Source organism: Coturnix japonica, chromosome 8 (assembly GCF_054131305.1).
Source record: "Coturnix japonica strain WE chromosome 8, WE-NBRP24, whole genome shotgun sequence".
NCBI classification, from domain to species: domain Eukaryota; kingdom Metazoa; phylum Chordata; class Aves; order Galliformes; family Phasianidae; genus Coturnix; species Coturnix japonica.
The window spans coordinates 5,137,373-5,161,728 of record NC_140670.1 but is presented as its reverse complement, the minus strand read 5'-3'; the positions used below and the strand labels follow the sequence as shown (position 1 = coordinate 5,161,728).

At 43.2% G+C, this 24,356-nt stretch overlaps 1 protein-coding gene across 4 annotated transcripts; it reads right to left on the bottom strand.

The window, feature by feature from the left end:
* Positions 1–1,379: 1,379 nt before the first annotated feature.
* A1CF (APOBEC1 complementation factor) lies at positions 1,380–24,356 on the bottom strand. 4 transcript variants are annotated; one of them, XM_015866206.3, is made up of 12 exons: positions 24,201–24,356; positions 20,341–20,484; positions 18,003–18,137; positions 17,177–17,307; positions 15,522–15,760; positions 13,082–13,246; positions 10,235–10,332; positions 9,222–9,489; positions 7,997–8,205; positions 5,537–5,673; positions 4,731–4,864; positions 1,380–3,395 (listed from the first exon to the last, which is right to left on the bottom strand). In XM_015866206.3, exons 2-12 carry the CDS (start codon positions 20,437–20,439, stop codon positions 3,244–3,246), a joined length of 1,767 nt encoding a protein of 588 aa, XP_015721692.2. In that variant the 5' UTR covers positions 20,440–20,484; positions 24,201–24,356; the 3' UTR covers positions 1,380–3,243. The 4 variants fall into 4 exon arrangements, with proteins under 4 accessions (XP_015721692.2, XP_015721693.2, XP_085409966.1 ...); XM_015866207.3 differs by having other exon boundaries at positions 7,997–8,181; XM_085553840.1 differs by having other exon boundaries at positions 7,997–8,061.

Below are 24,356 nucleotides of genomic sequence, written 5' to 3'. Positions count from 1 at the left end.
GGCTTGGGAGAGAAAGAGGAGAATCTCTCTCTGCAGCCTCTTGGTTTTCTTGTGGGCTTTTGAGTGTTTGCATGATGCACAGAAGACCTTTGCAGGTCAACCAGCCAGCAGCTATGGCAAGGATCCGGGTCTGGAGAGGTGTCCAAGGTGGTGGATCTCAGTACTGACAGGGACAATAATTTCCACTCCTTAAAGGAAAGGATCATCCCATAAGAGTGACCCCAGGCTGCTTGTCCCCAACTTGAATGTCATATTTGAGAGTATTTTTCCCAGAATAGGGGAGATGCAGGTACGTGTGTGACTGGGAGATGAGATTATCTATGGGAGCCATGCAAACTCAACAATAAAGCAATCACTTTCAGACTCCCTGAAGACTCTATCCCATAGGCTTCTAGAAGAGGTTACAGTGGGACATGAAAGATACTTTCCAAGTGGGATGTTTCAGGGTTTATCCAGCTCCAGTAAAGTCTGCTGATTTCTCACCATTTGCTCATAGCTGAAACATATCTGGGACTTCTTTGTTGGAGGATGTACATGGTTTTTGGCTCTGTCTTGCTATCCAGTAGGAACCTGTACCTTTACAAATCAGAAATACTGTTTTCACTTCAAGTTAGAATGTGAGTTCCAGTTTTCTTGAAAATCCTCCTTACACTCTGTAGTGGAAGTGCTGAGTTGTGGCCTGAAGCAGTGACTGAGCACCTGGAGGGAAGGCAGGGCCAACCCAGGGGAGCTCAGGTGTAAGCAATGCAGGGGAATGACTGCAAGGGGTGAAGCCAGGATCAACCTCTTCCCAAACCTCACTGAAAGGCTGGGAGTGGAGCTGAGGCTACTTCTTGTTAGAGATCCCCACCTCCCTGGGATCTTCTAAAGGTAAGCAGCTCTTTTCATTTGTTTATGTATCCGTGGCTGCTGTGTTTGGGCTTGTTCTCATTTGCTGTAGCCAAAGACCCTGCTATTATCATCCCATTATAACGTTACACTCTCCAAAATTCATCAGACAACTGTAGAGCAAAGAGGGATTCTGTGTTCTCTGAAAAGCAGGAGGGGAAGTGTTACAGCGCAAAAGTGAATCCTGCCATTGCCCTGATTTCAAACAAACGAAAGCAGGACAGCAGGAACATTTAATGAGGTAAAATAACAGAACTGGCAGAGCTGCTGCTCTTGCTAAAGACCAGAATACAGCTGACCTCTTTGTAAGCGTTTAAAGCAATGTCAGACTACTTTGGAGAAATCCTGTTTGGTTTGCTAGGGATGCCTACAGAGTTACATGTTGTATGCTAGCAATAGGTTTTCCTGCACTGTTAAGTGTGCTCTTATTTGCATTGTACAGGATGACTCTTTCAGGTAGAACTTAAGGTATAAAAAAACTGAGGCATTCATAGTGGTTTTAAAAGTTTTAATGAGATTTCAAAGTCCAGTTAATACCCTTTGATTACTCCAGAATTACAGATTTGCTTCACAGAATTTAATCCCAGTTATCATTTTCTCATAATGGATGATCGAGATGCTATTGCCACTTCATTCTCTATAAACATACATGATTTTCCTCCAGTAAATGGATGATGTGATTTTTCTACACTTCATAGTGTTAAAACTCTATACAAACATTGTACTAAGTGTACAAAAATAAGTGCTTCATGCACACGCTTTAATACTGTTTCTTGTCCTTTCCTTTGACATCTTTCTGAACTTATATAAATAACTGAAAAAGCAGACAGAAGTTACTGAACATGAAAAGCAAGAAATGTTTTCTGCCAATCTTAGTATTATTTTTTCTTAGAGACACACGTGTATATATTATTCCTTGGCAGTTTTCTCAAACACAAAGTAGGCAGAAGAGAAAGTAAAGCCACGGTACTAGTAACACTCTTGGTTATTTCAGCCTCTGTGAACGGGATTGTCATTGTCTGCAAATCAAAGTGTGTTGAACAGTAACCACAGAGGGCTGTAATACCTTTTGGACCACCCTAATGAGCTACTTTATAAATAGAAATAGTCTCATAGTGCCGCAAACTATACAGTTTATATAGCTTTGTTCCATTCCTAAGCAAAATCAAATCAGCCCAAGTATGAGAATGCAAAACACTTGGAGCCTGCTCATCAGCACCTTGCCCCAGACCGTCATAGCTGGTACAGCTTTAGGGATGGTATCTAACAGCAGCTTTATCCTGTATCATAAGGCATCGTTATTCCTTCTTCCTATGGCTAAAACAAAGGATAGTTCCCTCCTGCCATAAACCAGAGAGAACTCTCAGCATCCCCGAGGCATATGAACACACCACTTAGCGGAACACAAAGTGCACTGCTGACAGACATGAGCTGCCCCAGTGAAGCCCATTCAGCTGAATTAACTTTTGCAAGAATCACAGTGACTTTGCTTTAACGCATAAAGCAATGTTATCAACCAGACAGGGCTATTTCTACTCTGCTGGAAAAGTTGCTTGTATTTCATTTATTTATGTAGCGGTGCCTCTTATTACCAGGCAATGGCTGTGCTCTCATGGCCTAATTAAGTAGGGATCTGGCCTGAATAAATAACACTTCTCTGGTCCTCGGCCATAATAGTTGAAGTGTTCCTGTTTTTCACTGAGTATGTCGCTGGATAGGAGGTGGGGGAAGCCCTTATTTGTGGTGTTGTGATTGTAGGTACAGCTGGGAAGTAGCAAAGCCAGAGACAAAACTCTTCCTAATGCTTTTCCATTGCTTAAAATCAGATTAACGTTAAGGAGAGTACAAAGAAGCTTGTAAGTCTTGGCTCTTTCCTTTGATTGTTTTCTGCTTAGTTGGAGAAATTCTGGGGTACGCCTGGCTGATGGTTTGGGGTGAACAGAGAATAGTCTTGCTGTGTACTGGGGATTGCTGGGACGCCCTCTCTTCCCTGGTCCCACATCAAAACCTCCAGGGGAAAGGCTGATTTCAGCATGGTTTGTGGCTTGTAAACACACACACAATTGTGTTTATATTCATATGCATACATACACATATACATACGCACACCTGAGAACCACTGGCTTCCTGGACTGAGATTTTGCTTTCTAATGTGAAATCTGATTTTGAGTAATTTCTTTTAATTCTCCTTTTCCCTTAATGTCCTACTATGAAACTAAAGAACTAACAGAAGGAAACTCTGACTAAAAATTAACTTCAGGCTACAGATTAGATGAAAATCATGAGGGTGTAAGAATTACCAGACTGAGAATTTTCCTACCCACGTCTGATTTAAGGAAACTCACAAAGACGGGGCTAAAATGCTCCATAGCCATCATTGCGTGCAGCAACTGCAAAGGCAGGGTAGGCTTCATATGCTGCATATGTGGCCAGATCCTGTCCCATCGTCACCGCCTGTTTGAGCTGAGTGGCTGTGACTGTTGTGGCCGCGTTAGCGATGGTGTACCCTGTGAGGGGAAACAAAGAAACGTGGATTCATGAAAAGGCATTAAAAAGCCACCATTGCCTGGTGTTATTTTGTTTTTTGATGGGAAGCCTGCTGTCTATAGGAATCTTGTAGGAAGCAACTTCTTAAAGGGAAGAGAGGTGTCCTGCACACAGCTTCCCGCACGTGACAAAGGAAATGAAGCACTGCAGAGAAAACCTGATCATCTTTCATAGAGAAGACATTGGTACAGAGATATTGGGCAATGCAAGGAGTATGTTGCCTCACTAAAGGTGGTACCTTGGTGGAAAGCATGAGAAATTCATGTTGATTTGAATGTTGTAGCTTAAAGTGTATTCTTTCCATTAGCGAAGTGAGGCGCAATTTGGTTGGGAATTAAGAAATATGTTGTTTAAATTATCTGGCACAATCCTAAGAGAAATGAGCTGCTACCTGGGCATGGCCTGAGCTGTGTGGGGCTCCAGTGAGTGCAGGCCAAGCACCGGTGTGTGCTGCTGGCAGATATATTAATGTGTGTCTATTTGTTGAATTTCCAAGACAAATAAATAAGGGTGGATGAAAGAAAAATGAGAGATTATAATTAAGCAATAAGTGGGGACTGGATTCAATAAAGAGCCCATTTGGTTTCCACACTGCGGAAGCTTGCACAAACCCAGACAAATTGATTTTTCTGTGGCTTTTGTGGACTCCTGTGGCAGGAAGACGGATAGATTTTTTTTTTTTAATCCATCCTTGAGACACTCCAAACAATTCAGTAGTACTGACTAATGCATTCCTCATGTGCAGCTTGGCGAATGCTATTCCCACTACATCAGAATATCCATTATGCGGGGGAGCGCAGTGCAATGCCTGCAAGCTGGATTCCTGCTCCTGGCTTATGTTTTTCGTGATTTCCCAAGCTCTTTTGGGTCGTTACAAGAGTTGTTGGGAACAAGCTCCCAACAAACTGGAGCAATAAATCTCCCTGTAGAGGTGGGAGAGAGAAGGAATCAGATCTGGTGTCCATGGCTGTGCCGTTGTTTTGGCAAGTGAAACTTGGTGTGTTGATTCAAAGGGAGCTGGAATGCTAGGGGAGGATGACTGACCATAGATCAGTCAACTAGAGTGGCATTGGCTTGGGCACAGCCACCAGGTCCATAGAGGTGATGCATCACAGATGTGGAAAACATCTGGTCCTGTGTCTTTGGCACTCCAATTGAAGGGAGGCATCTGCAAACCAGAGCATGACCAACTCTGTCCTCAGCAGCTATGTGTGTGTTAATTCCTGACACATATAGGGAATAATGTAGGAAAAATAACACTGTAGGAGACCTCTGCTGTACAGATATTCATATACCTGGAAAAGCTGGTGCTGCAGGAGGTACCTCTGCTCCTTCAGTGGGAATCCCCAGTGTCTGCAGGGTGTACTCTGCAGCGTAGGTTTTGGCTTCATCGATATAGGCGCTGAGCTTGGGAGGTGTGAAGGGATGGCTGTGAACACAACAACCTATTAGCTTGCTTTTGTTTTTTTTTCTCTCTAGGCCTTTCCTTCACAATATTTTAATCCAATCGTAGTTGGCATGATACCACACATCAAATAGAAACGTTGTGTTGTTGTACCAATGCATTAACACTATCTCCCTCCTTGTAGCAGCCTGGCTTATTCACTGAGATTATCAGTCCCGTGTTGATTTTGATCACAGCATCTTTTCAGAGCGTGTTGCCTATTTTCAATCAAAAGAAAATACACCAACCAAACCTGCTGCAGTCTTTTGTTCTCATTAAAATATACCACAAACAATATTTCAGATCAGAAGTGCTTAAGATCATATTTGGAGCCTAATTAGCATCATGTTCCTACCAGCTGTTTTCTTTTTCCTTTGTGGACTATTGTATGTTTCATTTTCCTTCTAATATGCACCCCTTTGTCTGCTAATTTCTAGCTTTCTGTAATTCTTGAACCACCATAAGAAGCCCACTAAGCATGGCAGAAATCATCATTATTATTTTAGCTTATGGATGATTTTCTCCCTAATATCAAACAAAACAAACACAAAGGAGACAAACAAAAAGCCCTGGAAATAGAGACTTGTGCCATTGTATTTTGCAGACAGATGTTGGAATGTGCTTTTTTTAATTCGGAAAACTCAGATAGTTACGTACATGGTGGGGTTCTGGCTGGCAAGGGCAGGGATGGTGATTTTGTACAGGAAAAGCTGTCTCTGGTCTTGGCCAATTGCAGAGTGGAGCTGGTAAACAGGCTGTCCCCAATTATTTTTCTGGCAGATTTCTTCCAAGATCTAGGAGGAAGAAAGGATTTGCTCAGGTTAATTGCTGCACGTCACCTCTTGTCCCAGCTCCAGCCCCTGTGCTGCTCAACCTCCTCCCTGACAGAGGGTTTTCCAGGGTTCTGAGACAGTTTCCTCAGGTCTCAATGTAAAAATAAACAGCAGATAGGATATTACAGCTCACCTTGAAATACAAGATTCATCTGAACATTCTCCGCCTTAAAAATGCCTCAGTTCTAGAAGCTAATTGTTGCCCCATTAAGTTGGGAGTCATTTTGCTGATTAGCTGCTTCATTTTGCTGTTTCTATTATCTGCACGGTTTTCTCTGAATTCTCCCCAGAAGCTCCATCTATGCATGTCTTTTAATGCTCTGAAAGTACCACAGTTGCTATCTTCACTGCTCTGGTGCCTCCCTCCCTCAATGGGTACAGTGTAAAGAAAGAAGAAAAGGCTGCGTTTCCATCCAATTAATTATTCAGGCTTCAATACATGATTTCTGTTCCTCGTTTGAAAGAGAAATGCTGAATCGCATTGCCCTTGGACTTTAGCACAGCTTATTCCACTGTAATTAGGAATCACTCTCTGGAAATGCTCTTGGTTCTGCTTTGTATTCTTATTTTTAACCCACAGGCTCTCTGTCCCATTTGGGTCTGATGCCACGCCATGTTCCTGTGCTCCCCACCAGCTGTGGGGGTAACTACCAGGCTCAGTGCTCAGCTGAGGAGTTGCTATGTCTCGAGGCTTTTCCTGCTTGAGCAGAAGGTGGGGTCCCCCCAGCCATTTTTCAGTGCCAGAAGGATCTACATCTCAGTGACACAGGAAGGCAATTTGGCACCCCAAAGCAGGATGGAAGATCAAAAGTTCTGATTGTCTATTGAAATAGGAATATCCCCAAGCATGAAGCTGAGAACTGGGTTGGACTCGAGACCCACAGTATCTACAGTCTAAGCCTTCCTGCAGCACACCTTACTTTAAAACTACATTTAAAATGTAAATGTTAATGCTGCTTTACATCTTGTAGCTATAGCTCTGAAGTTTGCTGCTCTGTGCATGTACCCAACCCAGTTCACCAGATTTCTTGGCTCCAGTGACAATTGTTCCTTGCTGTCCCAAAGTCTCTGTAGGGATATAGCATGAACTTATGTGCATATATGCACCTAGATAATGCACTCCATTATTTTTTCATTGGTGGATGGTCAGCTGAATATGAGCCAGCAGCGTGGCCAAGAAGGCCAATGGCATCCTGGCTTGTGTCAGGAATGGTATGATGAGCAGGACTAGGGAAGTCATTCTGCCCCTATACTCAGCAGGTGAGACCTCACCTTGAGTATTGTGTTCAGTTTTGGGCACCTCAGTACAGAAAGGACATGGAGGTGCTGGAGCAGGTCCAGAGAAGGCAAGAAGGCTGGGGAAGGGCTTGAATAATATGGCCTATGAGGAGAGACTGAATGAACTGGGGCTGTTCAGTCTGGGGAAATGGAGGCTGATGGGAGACCATATTGCACTCTTCCAATATCTGAAAGGTGCTTACAGTGAGAACAGGGCTGGTTTCTTCTCACTGCTGACAGGTGACAGGACAAGGTGAAATGGCCTCAAGTTGTGCCAGGGTAAGTTTAGGTTGGATAACAGGAAAATCTTCTTTACAGAAAGGGTTGTTAAAGAACTGGAATGGGCTGCCCAGGGGGGTGGTTGAGTCGCCATCCCTGGATGTGTTTAAAAACAGTTTGGACGTGGTGCTCAGGGACATGATTTAGTAGAGGGTTGTTAGTTAGAGTAGTATGGTTAAGTCACGGTTGGACTCAATGATCCTTAAGGTGTTTTTCAACCTGAGTGAGTCTGTGATTCTATGATTCCTTCATTGTACTGCATTGGAGTAATAGCACTGTGGCAGCAGAGCTCTGTGCAATGCCATGGCCAGTTTGGAAAACAGACGATTCTATTTTTTTCCCAGCAAAGACATTATTACTTTTCTGTTTGCGTGAAATCATTCTTTGTTGAAGTCCCAAGTGATGCATTTTATTTATCGTGTCCATTTTGGGTGAGAATTTCTTTACTCCACAGTGTTTTTAAGGATGGAGAATCATAATTGGATTTCATCTGTTACCCATGGGAGCTCATAAGGATTTCCCTCAAAGGAGAGCAGGAAGTGTCCTCCAGCAAGGCAAATGCACACTGAAGGATGCAAATAGTGCTATTATCTTTTCTTTTTTTTCCCATGTATTTAAAGATTTATGAATGGATGTAGTTTTCAATCACCAATGCAAATTCAAGCAGGGGCTGTTTTTCTGGTAGCAAGTTAAGCTAAGCTCCCTGGCCTACCTTTCCTGCACATACCTGAGGAGCAAGTTTGATGCCTTGAGGCTTTAGTGTGACGTGGTTCATCGGCGTGAGCTCCATTCCTGGCAAGAGGTCGTAGAGTTTATCCTCTCCCCTCTTTTCTCCTTTGAGCTGGTATCCACGCCCCAGGCCCGTGTACACCAGATAGCCGCGACCTCCCAGTCCTCTAACTCCCGCAGCCCCTACAGGTACATTCATGTAAATTTCTAGGAATGTAAGAAGGCATTAAACTGAATCAAATCACCGGAAAAGTTACCCTGATTGTCCCTGCAATGGAAAAGTTAGGCTCACTAACTTTTGTCTTGGGAAGCTGGAGTTTGGGAAGGAGGTAGGCAGGTGCCCCCAGCAGCCTATTGCTGTGGTTCAGCATCATTGCTGCATCTTCTGCATCTGGACTGGGTGGAGGTGTGACTTGCTGGGGGAACCCTGCTTCCTCTTGACCCAGTTCCATCTCCTCTGCCCTAAGCAGCCAAGGGAGGTACAACTTTCCACCCAGCTCATGCACAAGTCAGTTTTGTAATCAAGATTTAAGCATTGCTCACTACCCACCAGTATAATTTCACTTTCTTGAGGAACTTGGATAGTTGACATCTACTCCCCTCTATATGAAACAAAGCCTATTTTTCAACCCCCATTACATTTTTGTTTAAGGAACCCTGCTTGGGAGTCTGGGGAGTACAAAAGACTGCAGGGCTGGTGGGCTGGCACCTTAGCACACTGAGATCCCTTTGGCTATGGAGCTGAAGACATCATAACAATTTTAAACTCCCTGGAAAATGCAGCAGCTTTGGGTAAAAAAAATCTAGGACTGGTAAAAGTTTCCTTGTGGGTTTCAGAGTGAAGGGGATCCACCACAAAGGGCACTGCCTGTGGCTGGTTGAGGGAGCTGGCTTTGAAGGGCAAGGGAAGTTGTCTTATTTGGTTTTCCCTGCTGGGGCAAAACCAGGAGGATTCTCAGCTTATTTACCGTGGAAGGAGAGAGATCTGGAAGCTGTTTCAAGCTTGCTCTGGGGAATGGTTATTTTTTCATTCCCTGATTAGTCTGCTGGAATGTGACCATGCCTTTTGGGAAGGACAGCAACTACAAACTCTTTTCTATCCCTCTCTCAAAGGGATGCAGGATCCAGGGCAAGGCCTAAGTCCAGAAATGAACAAGGTAATAGCACCCAAATGCAGGAAGAGTTAGTTTGCTAGAGCTGAGTATTGTCAAGACTGGAGTTACCTCTGATGGATGGGGGCCGGATGATGCTCCTGCTGAGGCCTTTGGTGGCTGGGAAGTGGAGGTTGGGTATGGCTGCATAGGCTTGGGGTGCATAGAACACTGGGGCACCCAAGTACGTGGCAGCGGGGTCGTAGACATGGCCAAAGGCATAGGTATATTCTCCCTGCAGCACAGCTCCTCTGCCACCTGTGCCCCGGGTATATCGAACATAGCTGTCCTTGTCAACAGGTTTGGCTAATGTAACCTCAATGGGGGACCCATCCAGCACCTGCACACCAGAGGAAGCACAAGGGTGAGGCAGCATCCAAAATTCAAGAGGATTATCCTAAGAAGGCAGCTTCCCCAAGTGGTTTATTAATAGAAAAGGAAAATAAGGAAAACCACCTGAATCAGAACAAATCTCCCACCCATGGGTGGAAGAAGGCATTGGGTAAATGAATATTCAACCTGTAGAGAGCATCCAGCCCTTGGATGTTGTGAAATCTTTTGAAAAGTCTCCCTTCCCTCCAAAGCAGTATGTAGGTTAGCCAGATTATATGTCCTCCTATGGGGCTCAGCATGAGGTGTTAATCCCGTTCCTAGTAATAGGACCTCTTTGGGAAAAACTCTTGCATTACAGCACTGTGAATTGCATGCAGTGCAAAAAAGCACAGGAAGCTCCTTGCAAGTCTGACTCCAAATTTGGAGCAGATGTTTAAAAGTTGACCTTGTTTGTCCCTCTGCCATTCACGTGCTTCCCTTCCAGTGTTTCTGTTGGCAAATGTGAACTAAGTATGAGAGCACAAGCTGAGAGCACTCGAAACCTTTCTTTTTCTAGATCTTATTTTGGCACTGTTTTGTCTTTTTTTTCCCCCCTCCCCCTCCTCCACACTAAAATCAACCTGTGGAATGAAAAAAGTGAGGACCTTCTAGCTATTTCTTGTAGCTAATGAGGCAGGCAGCTTTGTTTTAGCTGCGTTATATGTATTGTTGTATAAATAGGTCCCACAAATTCACATTTACAACAGTTTTACCTTCCCATTCAAGGCTTTCATAGCATGGACCGCATCTTCTCTTTTGTTAAAGTGCACAAAGGCATAGTCTCTGATTTTCTTTACTCTCTCTACTGCACCTATGGAAAACATTGGAATGTCAGTTGAAAATAGGTGTTTGTGGGAATGTATAGATCAGAATGAGCAATTGAGTTGGGCTGTGAGCCCTTGGATAGCAAAAGCTGACTAAGCGGAAGAGTATATAGTTTCTTCATACCTCTTACAATGTATATACCATGGAAAAATGAAGGCAATGATTGTATTATTTCAAGTAAAATAGGACCTGAAGGGCTGAGCAAAGCACCTGGGACATGGTTAGTTACAAGTAATGGCACTGTGTGTGATCGCCATCTCTGTGTTTTCACACACACTTTGTATGTACATACACCCCCAAACATATCTTGGAAATATTGTTAATGAATGCAGAATGACTCTTCTGTTGATTTCTTCCCTTTTAAAGCCGAACCGGTGCACAGGGAAATATGTTATTGCTGCAAGAAAGTGCTCATTTAAATAACTGCAGAAGAGAAAATATTTCTTTGGAGTTTAGAGGGAAGCATCAGGAGCTCCAGGGGGATGAATGAAGTCTGTCCCAGCCCACAGCCAGAGCAGCCTGCATCTCTGCAAAATGGCACCGAGACAGTAAGCAGCCCTTTCTGTCCCCCTGGGATCGAACAGTTATTTTCTAAGCCCAAAATTACAGGCATTGTATCCTGATGCCTTGTTTACAAGTCAAGGTTTTAATTAACTCCCTCGGTTTTGAAAATCCCCCTTCCTCTCCTGAGAGCATGCTGTATTATTGAACCCTGCTTTTAGCATCACCCCACTTCAGCTGTGAGGGCTGGAGACCATTTAACTGAATGGAAAATTTTCCAGGGAAGGGAATTTTTGCCAAGATCTCTAGGGAATGAGGGCAGGGCTTTTCAGTGATGCCTGTTTATACAGAAGCCCTTCAGCTCTGGATCTGGCACAGATTTAAGGGTTACTTCTAAGGTATTACAACTCGGGATATGTAAGTAGTGTTCCTGGTGGTGTGTGTGGTGATGAGGTGAGGTGACAATTGCTCTGCAATGGGGACCTCTGGATCACAGCTTTTGGTTGGATAGTTTGTTGTTATCCAAACAGCACCCAAATTCCTTGGATCAGTTGTGTACGTCAGTAGAGTGGTAGTGAAGTGGGACGAAGCAAAGAGGACAGATAACAAAAGCAAAAGGTGAATCACTGCAGCCTCTAGCTGACTTGTTTGATTGTATTCTCAGCCATAACTTCAACTGCATCTATTCTCCTCAAAGCTAAGAAACCTACTTCTCTTAGGCAGGCTATTTCCCTTTGAAAGCATGGCACAGCTTTAAGAGCTGGTTACATCCACAACAAGTAAAGCTGTCCTTAAGAGAACAATACAATTTCCAGAATAAGAAGTAAAATAATTAAGTGACAAAAAGGTGAACTGAAGGAGAAGCAAGTCCTCTGTTGTACTAGTGTCATTCAAAACCCAGGAGGAAAACTCTCTAACTCCAATGTGGTGTTAGATAGTAGCATTCCTTTATTCGTCATGGTACATACTGGGCAACTGAACAAGCAAGTGTGCTCTTTCAGAGTTCAGGTCCTACATTTGAACAGTTAAGACATACATATGTAGTACACCGGCATGTTGTACTAATCCCTATTGCTAAACAAACCAAGCTATACCACTAGAATATTTCTCTTAAGAGCAAAGCAGATGACTGTCACCAAAGTTTCGAACAGATATAATTGTTTTTCTGGGGAGTGTGAGCAGTTCAGTGATCAGAAACATAACTGAATAAACAAAGGAGGATATAGTTAAGAGGATGGGATGGCATTTAATTTGGGGGGAACAACTTAGTGGTTACTTTGGGTATTATTAGCTGGTATCATTAGAAGGACAGAAAAGTCTCAAGGAGATCTCATACTGACTTTGCACTGCAGCCTACTTAAAATAAAAAATGTACAGAGCAGAAATGAGAAATTAGAGAAGAAAAAAAAAAAGCTCTGAAGTGTATTTTTAAAAATTAATAGAAGGAAGCTAGCAGGAATGAGATGAAAGGCAATTTTACATTGCCAAGCGTAAGTTACTAATGCCTAATGGACTGCGTGGCTTGGAGAGCTGCAGAAATGTGTTATTTTTACTTTGTTGTTTTTGGGTGGAATTTTCTGAAGCTGGAGTAACTCATAAGTAGAATCTCATTTGAAAGCCAGTGAAGTGAATTTGAAACACTGAAGTGTTCACACAAAAAAGACTTGATTTTCGAAAATCTCAACCTGACAGCATATAAATATATATGTATGTATATATCATGAAGGAATACCTAATTTCCTTCATTAAATCATAGAATCACAGCCTGGTTCCTGTTGAAAGGGACCTTTGAGATCATCTCATTCCAACCTCCTGCTGTAGGCAGAGACACCTCCCTCTATCCCAGGTTGCTCACAGCCCCATCCAGCCTTGAATGCTTCCACTGAGGGGGTATCCACAACTTCTATGGGCAACTTGTTCCAATCTCACCACCTTCACATAAAGATTTTCTTCCTAACATCTGGTGCATCACTTTGGATCTCTTCCATTTGCCAGTTGTCATACAAAGGTTAATAGCGTCGGCAACTGGAAATTTATCAGCCCTTAGTGGAATGACATGATGTGCATGTTGGATAGGAGCGTTCAGGCTAAGGACAAGTTTTGTGACATTACACACAAACATTTTATAGGGGAAAAACTGTTATTCTTGTCTCTTGGCATTTTATGAATGAAAAATTATTTCCATTTGCAGTAGCCATACTTACTTGAGGGCTACTATGTCAGTGAGTTCCTACCTTGTTTGATGTTGTTGAACTCCTTTTCTATGGTCTCTTCAGTGGTTGAGAGCATGAGGTTCCTCACGTAGAGGATTTTTACTGATGACATCGTGTCTTCATCCACCTCCACTTCTGGTTCTGCCCAGTCGACAGCAATAGGGTGTCCCCACAGTTGAATCCTTCCTTTAAAGAGATTGACATCATCAGTGCCAGACAGGCTTTGTTCGTCTCACTTCTGCTCACAGACTATTTCATATGCAGTGTGAACAGTAGAGGAGGATGATTCTTTCTAGCGCAAAGTACTGCCTTTTAGTTAACTCATTTCCACTTTCAACATACTCCCACTAATGCCTTAGATGCTGCAGAAATGCAGCAGCCAGAATTTTTAAAGTGAAAATATGGCATGACTTGCTAGACCTGCATTCCCTGAGACGTTCTCGAAAGGGAAATACTTTAACAAATATACTTCTCTACTAAAGATCCCTGTTGGCTTCAGCTGTTTAATTCCCTAGATAATTGAAAAGGGATCCAGAAGTCCCAGTGGATGAAGTGAAATAGTGGAAGTAAAGATTTGCAAGTATTTGAAGTTGCATGGGCCAGTACAATTGGGTAAAGTTGCAACAGAAGCAGTAGGAAGAGGGGAAACAAAGATAATGAGGGTATGGAGAAGTGTATGGGTTTTATACACAGGGGACTGAGCTGTTGAGGGGCAGGAAATGAAAAGAGCAAATGAAGAGATAGTTAAAAACTATGTTGTCATCACGCTATCACATTGATGTCCATCATTTGCATTGAGATACCTAACCCATTAAGTAACTGATTAGCCAATTTGTGATATATAATACATAATGAAAACTTAAGGCTACAGCTTCACCTCAAAGCCATGTGATGCTGCAATGAGCTTTACTTCCCAGTCCTTTCTGTCTCCTGCAAGGAGACCTTTTTTCCTGCTCCTCTGAAATAGGAGTGCCTGAAATATGGCCACTCCTCAACGCCCAGAGCTGTACATTTGGTATCCTCTGTGGCCTGCTTTTTCTGTGACAATTTTCTTCTTATTTAAGCAGGAGACAACATTTTCATAAATAGCATTTTACTTCTTGAGTTTTATACCTTTTCTGCATGCTCCCTCAGAAAGAAGAGAGTTTCAAAGTCAAAGAAATAACCTGATAATTACATTCTATTTCATGTTCATCGAATGCATCAGCTGGAGACACATTCAGTCCTGGCTTGAAACCTTTTCCAAGTTCCTCCCATATGTTTGCAACATCAGAAGACTCTGGCTCCTGCTCAGGACTTTGAAATTCTACAGACTGTTTACCAAGATGTCCCTAAATTGGAAATCACTAGCACGCTGCACAGGGCTGTTCGGGGCTACATGCTCATTCCCATCTGTTTCACCGTCTCTGCTCAGGATTTCAAGTGTTTTGCTCCCTCAAGGCTGCCATTGGTAGAGAGGCCTGTGCTTGCTCCTTCCTTCCTTCTCAATATAGAATCCATGAAAAAGCTGTGCTGAAGCAAAAGCTAACAGAAAGCATTCTTCTAACTAGGAGCATGTTAATATGATGCAGAAAGCCCAGAATACAAAGAGTCAATGTGAGATATCCCTCTATAGCTAATACACAATAACACTTGAAATCCTGCTCATTTTTGACAACAAGATGACTTAAATGACATGATTTTAATGGACCATCAAATAGAAAGAAGGAAAGATTGGTGAGCTTGTTGAGAGAGGGACAAGTCTCAAAGCAGAAGGTTTATTTAATTCTTTTATCAGCAAGTGTACTGGCTTTGACAAAGCAGTACCAGAGCTACTGAGCAACCAAAAGCGTGAGAAAAAAAGCCAACAGTGAAATCAATGCAAATGCAATTAAGTGTTTCCTTTGTTTATCACCTATCAATCCTCTCTCTGCTTCACAACAGCCCCAACACTAAATGATATAGAATTATTATTGATATTATTTGTATTCTAGAGCAATTCCTCTTTTGAGTTTTCTTTCCCTGATGGAAAATAATAGTTTTCAGGAGCATTCTCAGTACATTGCCAAAGCTGAATATGTTCCTAGATCCTTCCCCAAGTGATGCTTCCCAAATGATTGTGGATGTTTTATTTGGAAACTAGGGTAAACACAAGATAATATATATCCTATAACACGGCTGTATGGATACACACAGCCAGATCCATCCAGCTGTATTTTAACCATTTCAGCTTCCAAAATACCAAATGAGGTGCCTGGCTAATGAGCATGGCAGCAAATCAGGGTCTGCAGAGTCACCACACCCCAGAGTCAGGGCATCTCCACCTGCCAGCCTGGTTAAAATGAATCACTGGCGGCCAAGATGAGAAACCAAGCAGCGTTTGCTTCCTCGGATACATAGTTGGAGATTTCTGTACTGCAAGGTGTACACATGCATCTGCTAAGCTGAAGCTGCCCCTATGATCCTCACCGTCCATACAAACCTGGGAGCAATTTTCGCCTGGCCATTGCTGCTGCCCGGTGGCTTTCATATTCCACAAAAGCAAAACCTCTGTTTTTGGTCTTATCAGCTGCGCTGGGGTAGACGATTACATCCACAACTCCGTCTGTCACTTTCTTCATCTCTGCTAAGATTTCCTCTCTTTTCTTCGTTTTGGGGATCCCCCCCACAAACAGACGGCAGTTGTCCACGCTGGCACAGACTCCGAGTAGACGCCCATTCCTGTGGATAAATGACATTGCTGGCTAATCAGGAGCACTTCGAGAGAGGGGAAAAGAAGCTCCTTATTGTCGCAAAACAGAAGGCATTTGGATTAGAAGCTCGGGTAGTCTTGCTCAGTGCAAGGGGTTAGATCCAAAGTTAAGGCTCTGCTAGATTTGACATCAAAGGAATGTGGGGAATTGAGATCAAGAAGAAACCTGAGAAAATTTTCCTTTTGACTCCTTGGATTCTCCCTTCTACTAATTCCAAAAAGAGCTGCTGTCAGGCAATTACACAGACCAACCAGGACATTGCAGGGACTCTTGATTTGCCATCAGTGTATTTGTTATGTTCACCAGTGACTCACAGCTTCCTAGTGTGCCTCACAGCTGGGATTTTGGGGAAAAGAAAATCCCTTCTGATGAGCACACTCTATTTCAGAGTTTACTGATACCCATCGCTGTGCAGACCGCAAGGGAATATTTACTTATGGGCACTTTGTTCACCACTTTGTGTTCCAAGTACCTCCTGCAGGTCCTGAGAATTTAAAAACCTTGAATTTAACTTCTTCAGAGGAGTCTTTGGAACAAATGGAATAAGAGGAGGAAGTAGAAGTGGCTGAAGTCTGATAATTCAGACTCTCCAGCCTCTGATAAATAACTTATTTCCATGCTCCCTTTTGTGCCTTGCAACTCGCTCATCCTTAGCACTGCTAGTAAAGCAAACGTGATGATAATTTAGAACAAATAAAATGAGAACCTTAAAATTGGTTGATCTCCAAATGCCTCTAAGCAGAGACATCTACTCATCCCACTTCAAACTGGAAAAAAAAATTAACTGGGGAAGAAATCAAAACAAAACATATCGATAGACCCATATGTTGTTGATTTCTGTGTGTTTTGTTCCCCGTTTTTAGTCACAAACAGGAGGGATTTTTCTGTTTCCACCTATTAGGAAATGTCACATTTGGCAATTGGTTTTTATCATATTTTGTCTCCCTTTCTTTCCTTTCTTTCCTTCCTTTCCTTTCTTTTCTTTCTTTCTTTTCTTTCCTTTCTTTCCTTTCTTCTTTTCTTTATTGCTCTTTCTCCCTGGACATATCTGCAGTACACCATGAATAGGAATATATCAGCAAAAAGCCCAGATGGATACATAACAGCCATGGCTCAACATCTGCTAATTTGATCCAAAGCAAAGTATTTTTTTCCAGTGTTTGAGTAGAATTTTTATTTAGTTTATCTGTAAGGAAGAAATTTCCTGCAAAAGGTTTTGAGGCTGAGTGCTATATGCTGCCTTTGGACTACAGCATGATGCAGTGACTACACATGCAAAGAAACAGTGACTTCCTACAAAGTTTAGGTAACTAAAGAAGCTTCCTTTAGGCTGTAGGGAGAAAATATGATTTAAAGTTGATGCAGAAGTGTTTGCCACGCTTACCTAATTTCATAATTATTGAGTTGCTTTATTGCATTCCTTGCCTCCTGTTTATTCGAGAAGGTTACAAATGCATAGCCCCTATTGTTGCCATTGAAGTCCATCATCATTCTCATTTCATAGATTTTGCCAATCTGCAAATCAAAAGAAAAGTCATTCCTAAAGAGGTGCTTGCCAGAAAGGTGGGAGGTATTTCAACAAGACTAGATACTTCCTTGACTATATCTTGCCAGAACTTTTTGGATTCTTCTGTCTACAGATAATAATCTATATAATAATGAATGATTAATATGATGAGTAACAATTCTACTTTCTTGCCTTTTTCTGATAAATTAAAACATTCATAAATAAAGGCAGAAAGTATACAAGTGAGAAGAGTTGTGGGAGGGAGGAGTTAAGAAGGAGTTTGGCGTTTACCCCAGCAGCCCCAGGATTTCTGTTCTTTCCCCATCTAGTTTTGAGATAGAGAAATCAGGTTAAAAAAAGGGCTAGAAACTGTAAGGCTGAGGTGCAACAATAAGATTGCATGGCCATTGCTGTCTGAATGGTATCACCTGCTCAGGATTGTGTGCAGCAGTTGGACGGGTGTGTCCATTCCCTAGGTGGAGGGAGGCATAAACGAATTTAGGGGGAACAGCCTCCCTCAAACTCTAAGCAGGACCAACTCTAGTGTTAGATCAGCCCTGGTCATGGTGAGAAGGCACCGTGGCAGGAGGTCAGAAGGACTTCCACTAAGCCAAGGGCAGGCTAGGACTGATGGCTTGTAGTTGAGGCTGGAAAGGCAGAAATGAGCGTCTCTGCTCAGTAACTACGTGCTAAAAAGTCTTACTTTTTCACACAGGGGTATAAGTTCATCCTCAAAAAGGTCTCGAGGCAGTTTTCCAATGAAGATTTCACACCCCCTCTCTGGCGGAGGGCCGTCCCAGCCAGGGGGTGGACCACCGTATTTCCTCTGCCCATTTTCCTACCATGGAAAAAAGAAAAAGAATTGTTTAAATGCGGACTTCAAACATGGAGATGATCAACCCCTAATGAGGAATGAAATTCATCACACACTCTGTTAAGAGTGCTTGAAGCAAACACCCTCCTTCCTCTCAAGACGCAACCTTCATGGAGTCAATAAAAGAGAACACAAGTGTGCATTGTCTGTCCCACTGTCACATCTGTGCCTAGAGTACCCAAAGTCACTGTGCTGGTGAGGGATCTGATTTGTACCTAGCTGAGTTTTTCTAAGAAACATGCATCAGTACCTTGAGTGAGAGATTGCTGTCACAACTCAGATGTCTGAAGTGAAGACAAAAAGCTTTTTGGACAGTGCTGGGGCAAAGGAGACACCTGGCTAGCCAGGGATTTCTTTATGCAAGGAGCAGGTCTTGGCACCCAAAAATACCTGAAGACATGACAAGCCAGTATTTTCACTTAGTCTACGTTTGTCCTAGGCTAGTGTCTCTGTTATACTCTCCTATTTTAAACCACTTTTCCTGTACTTCTTGTTCTCCTCTTTTCCTTCATTTCTGCACTTTCTTTTTCTTTCTTTCTGTCCCCCTTTCTCTATTTCTTTCCTCCTTCCTCCTATCTTTTCCCCTTCTCTCCTTCCCATACCTGCTCTCCTCCTGCAGTGATGCCTTGTGCCTGGAGGGCTAGCACTGTGGTCTATAACCAGCCCTAAATTATCCATGCTCATTTCTGTTTTGCAAATAGGTCCAGCATATTGATGGAGCTATTTGAAATTACAAACAAATTCTCAAAGCAAAACTAATGAGAAGATGATGACGTTTATGGCTATTTCTCTGAACTCAGTTTACTGAACTGAGCACAGTGCTGGCACGGGATGTTCTGTATCTTGAGCCATTTGTTGGAAGTGGCAGTTGTATATTTTGTTATGATCGACTGTGCTCTTCACTGACAGGTTGGCTGGAAGGGGCTCTTGGTCATCTAAATACTCATCAGTAACAATCTGAAAAGGGCTGTGTAATTTTAGCATCCCGTTTTAAGCTGAGTGAGAGACAAATGGTTAACATGTTTCATATTGCCAAAATATGTGGGATCTCATGTGCTAGGAGAGAAAGAAGAAGTCTATTCTCAGTCCACAGTGGCTTCAATTGTGGCTTCAAGGCAGCATCTCACCAAACTCATTTTGGTGAGGATGAAGGAAAGGAGAATTTCACTGTTCCCTCTGTGAAGATATGGGATCCTGGGATATACTGAATTCAAAGGTATTTGGCTACGATAGCAGGGCTGGAAACAAATGCCAAAGAGAAGCAGAAATGAATAAACAAACAAACAAATAAATAAATAAAAGTTATGTTTGAAAGAAAGGGAAGAGGGAGGAAGAAAGAAGATGGTTCTGAGAGGGCGAGTAGGCAGAAATCTGATCTGTGGTTTAGGATTGAGTGCAGCAATCCCAGCTGTCAGCCTGGTCTTAGGGCATGCATAGGATGAAGGGTTTCCCAGGAGTCTCAGCTTTTGCTTTGGGTTTTTGTGCCATCTAGTGCTATGCAAACTGAGGCCAAGTTCATGGCAATCACCAGCCTAAAATTTACCATTTTCAGTTACTTCTTCCAGGATGCAAGGTCAGTCATTCTACTACCAAATGCTTTTGAAAAATGAGTTTGTTTTGGTCGTGCTGACTAAGGAAGACTTCTTGAAATGATTTTGAAGGACCTGCCCATCCTCCATGTGCTATAACGAGAGGAGGCTTTGTGCTTAGAGACCCTGAAGGCCATTCTGAGTGCCAGCCTTTGGCTTCAGGCAGGTAAGGCGCCTGTACTTTTATGCATGCAAAGGTAGATCTGGGGCTCACACACTGGACTTACCATGACCAAATCTAGACCCAGGCTCTCCTGAATCTTTGCTTAGCAGGTTTGCTTTGATCCACTGACACTGCAGACACAGCATGTAGACAGCTATACCAACCACTCCCAAAACATGGCTGTGCTCTGTTGTTATTTCACCCCTAAAATAGTTTGTCAGGAGGAATCCAATGCTGCTGCATAAAAGACAGCCCCTATTATACACAACCCTGTGTAATATGTGTATTAGAGAAAGGCAGAGACAGAGGAAGAAGCAAGGAACGCTTCATATGTGCAGATTCACTGTGCAAACCCCTGGTGATTCATGATGAAACCAGACACTGCACATGGAAGGATGTGACTGTGAGTTCCTACCTGGATCAAATTATATCCTGTTCGCTGAATTAATGCACGGAGGGCGGCTTCTTTCTGTGTGCCGGTCAATCCATCCCCGGATTTGTGATTTGATTCCATTGTGAGTGATTATCAGCAAAAAATCAGGTTAATTAGGGGTGCTCACTGCAATCAAATTTAAGATAAATTAAATAGATTACTATGGCTAGGAGGAGAAAGTCCGCTCTCCTGAGAAAGCTAAAAGGATAATTCTTCCTAAGTCAGTCAGCTTGAAATAAAACAAAAAAGAAAACCAACTACAGACCATGTAATAAGGAAAAATATCCCCTTCTTCCCCAGTGCATGCAAATAAACAGCATTTAAACCCACAAACAGATTTTGTCCAGTGAGACTGCACACATGTGTGTATGGAGGGAAACGAGTGCAGGGTGCTTGCCCTTATTTTAACCACATGTCAGTGTGTTCTCCATGCCACAGCACCTTTCTGGTGCAGGAAAGGAGTCTGTTACAAGCCATGCCCAGTGCTCTGTGATACGTGTGAGATATGGGATCAGATGTGGCCTGTTTTTGAAAACTCAGGAACACAGGAGTGCTCAGACCTGTATCTAGGTTCAAGGTGGAGACAACCGTGTGTTCAGATGTTTTGATTCAGAACTGCAGTTTTAAATCATATCTAATTGAAGATTTTTGTTTTGAAGTTTATTTTTTGGGGTCATAAGTACCATAAAGCTGAAATCTGCAATTGAATTGGGCCACACATGCTGGCACGGGGATTTCTGAGAACTCACAGCTTACAATTTCAGGTTGCACTGAAGGGTGAGCTTTGAGTGTATGCAAGCATCATGGGTCTGCAGATGTAGTGCTCAGCTCGAGGACATCTGCTGAATGATTTTGGAGCTATTTATTCTTGGGTTCATGGGTTGCTTGGTCTCTGTTTTTGCCCTGTTCCAATCATCTCTGGTGTTTTAATTAGTACCAGTGTGCAGGTGCTGGGAGCTGGGCTGCATCTGCACCACACAATAGCTGTCTACCATCTCTAATTGCAAAATGAATGTAGTCCACAGCAACTGGAATCTGATTATTGTTTTATCTTTCATAGAATCAAGACCATATTTAACTGTGTTTGATTATTTTTTCATGTTGTTCAGATTAGAAGGGCTTCCTTAACACCTAGGAAAACACAGTGAGCATAGGGACTCAACCATGACCCCATTGCACCTTTGCTTTTGTCAAGAGCAGCACCGAACCCCTCTGATGCTCACAGTTCCCATGCCTGCTGTCTGCTGCAGAGCTGGGTTTGGCATGGCACAAGGCATGGCTTCCTCTGGTACTAAGGCCAAGCAAAGCCACTGGTACATCTCTCCACCATGCTGGGAAGTGACCAGCCAAGTCTTTGTGGGTTTCCATAACAGCTGAGGTTCTCAGTTCTGTCTCAAGCAGCATCCTAGGTAGATGGGCAGCCTCAGAGCATTTTCCCTTGCTCCTGAATGGCTTGGCTGGCTGCTCCAAATGCATTTGCCTGTGGTGCCTTAGGTGCCATGCATGTCCACACCTGTCATCTGAGTAGGCATGTCATATCCATCCCAAACCTTGACACCATTTCCAGCAACATTCAGTCCATGGTATGGTTTCTTGTTGAGTAGAGAAAGCAAGCCATAGTGATGAATGAGAATAACACATCTCCTTGTTGATATGTTTGTATCAGGAGCAATATTCCTCTTGAACTTCTGCCTGAGTTGGTAAGACCAGACAATCGCTTCTTGTTAGGCATCCTGTAGATTTTAGCCTATTTGAGAGCAGCATGCCTAGACAGCTGTGTACTCCAGTAGAGAGGAATCCCAATTTAAAGTCTGAGAGGAGCATAGGAGCTGTGGTTGCATGACGCTATGCATTTAGGGCTAGGATCTGCCCACAGCTGACCCAGTGCACCCTCCCATCCTTTATCTTAGAAGGATTGCAACCATTTTCCCTTATTGCAGCCCACTCTGGTGGGCACAAGGAGAGCTGCTTTCACAGGACAGAGGAAACAAGATTATTCTCTGCTCCATTAATCAGTTAGCAAATCTGCCCTGGCAGGAGAAACACTCCCCATTCATGGCTGCTCTTAGGAAGTGTAAATGCAGAAAATTAAGACAATATTTTTAGCATTATTTAACAAAAAACATGAAATTGAGTTAACTGTTCTGGAATTCAATAGTTTCCAGGGGCTCAACTCTTAGAACAATTGCTGCTAATAATGACAAAATGCACTTTTTTGTGTACCAATGCCTTTTATCAATGAGAAACAAACTCATCACAGTGTAGCTTGCATCCCTACAAGCACTTTTATGCATCGTTTCCTGGCCAGCCAAGTCATTCAGACTTCGTCCCTCTGTCCATCTGTCCCTGCAGCGGAGGAAAGATTGGACCCTGCTCTGCCCAGCGCCCACTTGCAGCCCTTCTCAGAAACCTGGTTACTGTTTCCATGAATGAGATAACAAAACCCTGTTTATCCTGTGCCAATCGATGAGCCTTCTTGTTTGAGTGTATCAAGCCGCTTGGATACATCCAGCAAAGGCTGTCCTACAACAGTTAACCCTATGCAGACAGTGGATGACAGCCCTTGGAAATGAGTGCATTCACCACTCACCCCTAATAACCAAGTATGTGGTTACTGCAAAAAACATTCTGTTTAGGTTTTCATCTTCCTTCATTTTACAGATTTGGAGTTTTCTCTCCTTCGGGGCTCCAAGCAATCTTCCCATATATATATATCCATATATATATATATCATATATATATATCTCTATATATGATATCCATGTTCTTCATCAAATCAACTGCTTAAAGTTTCCTGGGCAGCTTTGAGATGCACCAGCTCTGTTTGTGTCAGACATGTTACAGGACAGAGTCCAATTAAGCAACAAGGGTGAAATCCCTCTTCTTTCCAGGGAGGAGGTTTTTTCCAGGTTATCTTACAGAAAAATTAGGATTTTTTTTAGGTATCTAAAAGCAAATGGTACAAATTCCCTAGGTGCAGTGTGCCTTGGGGGTATGGAAAAGCATTGGCCACTTACACTGTTTTCAGTATGCAAGTCTTGGGATTAAAAATTGCCTTTAATATTGCTTCAGAAGGTGACTGCTCTCTTGGGAACAACTGCATTACTAATTGCACGTGGTACACCCCAAAAAGACAATCAGAGAAGGTGGTTGATACTGAGCCTGGCCTCCTTCCTCACCCCATTAGACTTGCAACACCACCATGTGTCAGATGCTTTGCAGCCAGCCTCCTCCTGCACCAGCCTCTGCCTCCTCTTTCACCAAGGAGAACAGCAGGAGGGAAGCATCAAGAAGTGGGCAGAAAGCCAGATATTTGGAAGAGATGAGTGAAAACTGAGAGTTTTAGGAGCAGCAATCACGTTTGAAAATGAGACTGATCTTCTGCAAAGGGAATGAGGGATAAGAAGACAGCGAGTCTGATGCAGCGGTTTCTAATGATTAGTCCTGGAAGCTGCTAAAGTGCAACATATCAAGATGGAATTAGTGCAGGGAAGATCCCTCCTCCCCCTAGCCTGGTCTGGCTTCATTTTTTAGCACCCATAGGCTATGAGAATGAGGAAAGTGCAAAGAAGAAGCTGTAGGGATGATGCCAAACATCTTTATCTGCTTATTGAAGTGTTCAGGCGGATGCTACAGGGGCAAGCATGGGGACTGCAGGGCACTCCAGTCCTGCCCCATTGGTGGCTTGCACCCCATGGTGGGGAAAGGAGCACGGTGCAGCCTTCCCATCCCCACCCCAGGTGCAGGAGACCAGCCAAAAGACCCTTCCATGGTTGGCTCTCTGAGCCCTCTCCTTGTACCCCAAACCTCACAGCAGGATAATCCCGAGGGCAGCAGCCTACCTGAGCAATCTGGGAGATCACCGCTCAGGAATAGCTCTCCTTGATTATGGGGAGTTTGCGACGTGTCACTCCGGCTATTCCCCAATCGTCATATCAAACTCCAAAGGTTCAGTGGCCCCGGGCTGGTTTACAGTCCCTGCAGGTTAAACGTTAACC

Coding starts and splice junctions, on each gene's coding strand:
- A1CF (XM_015866206.3), bottom strand. CDS start 20,439: ATGGAATCAAATCACAAATCCGGGGATGGATTGACCGGCACACAGAAA. Junction 18,138..20,340: donor CAGGATATAATTTGATCCAG/GTAGGAACTCAC, acceptor TTTCCATGGTAG/GAAAATGGGCAGAGGAAATA. Junction 17,308..18,002: donor TTATACCCCTGTGTGAAAAA/GTAAGACTTTTT, acceptor TTTGATTTGCAG/ATTGGCAAAATCTATGAAAT.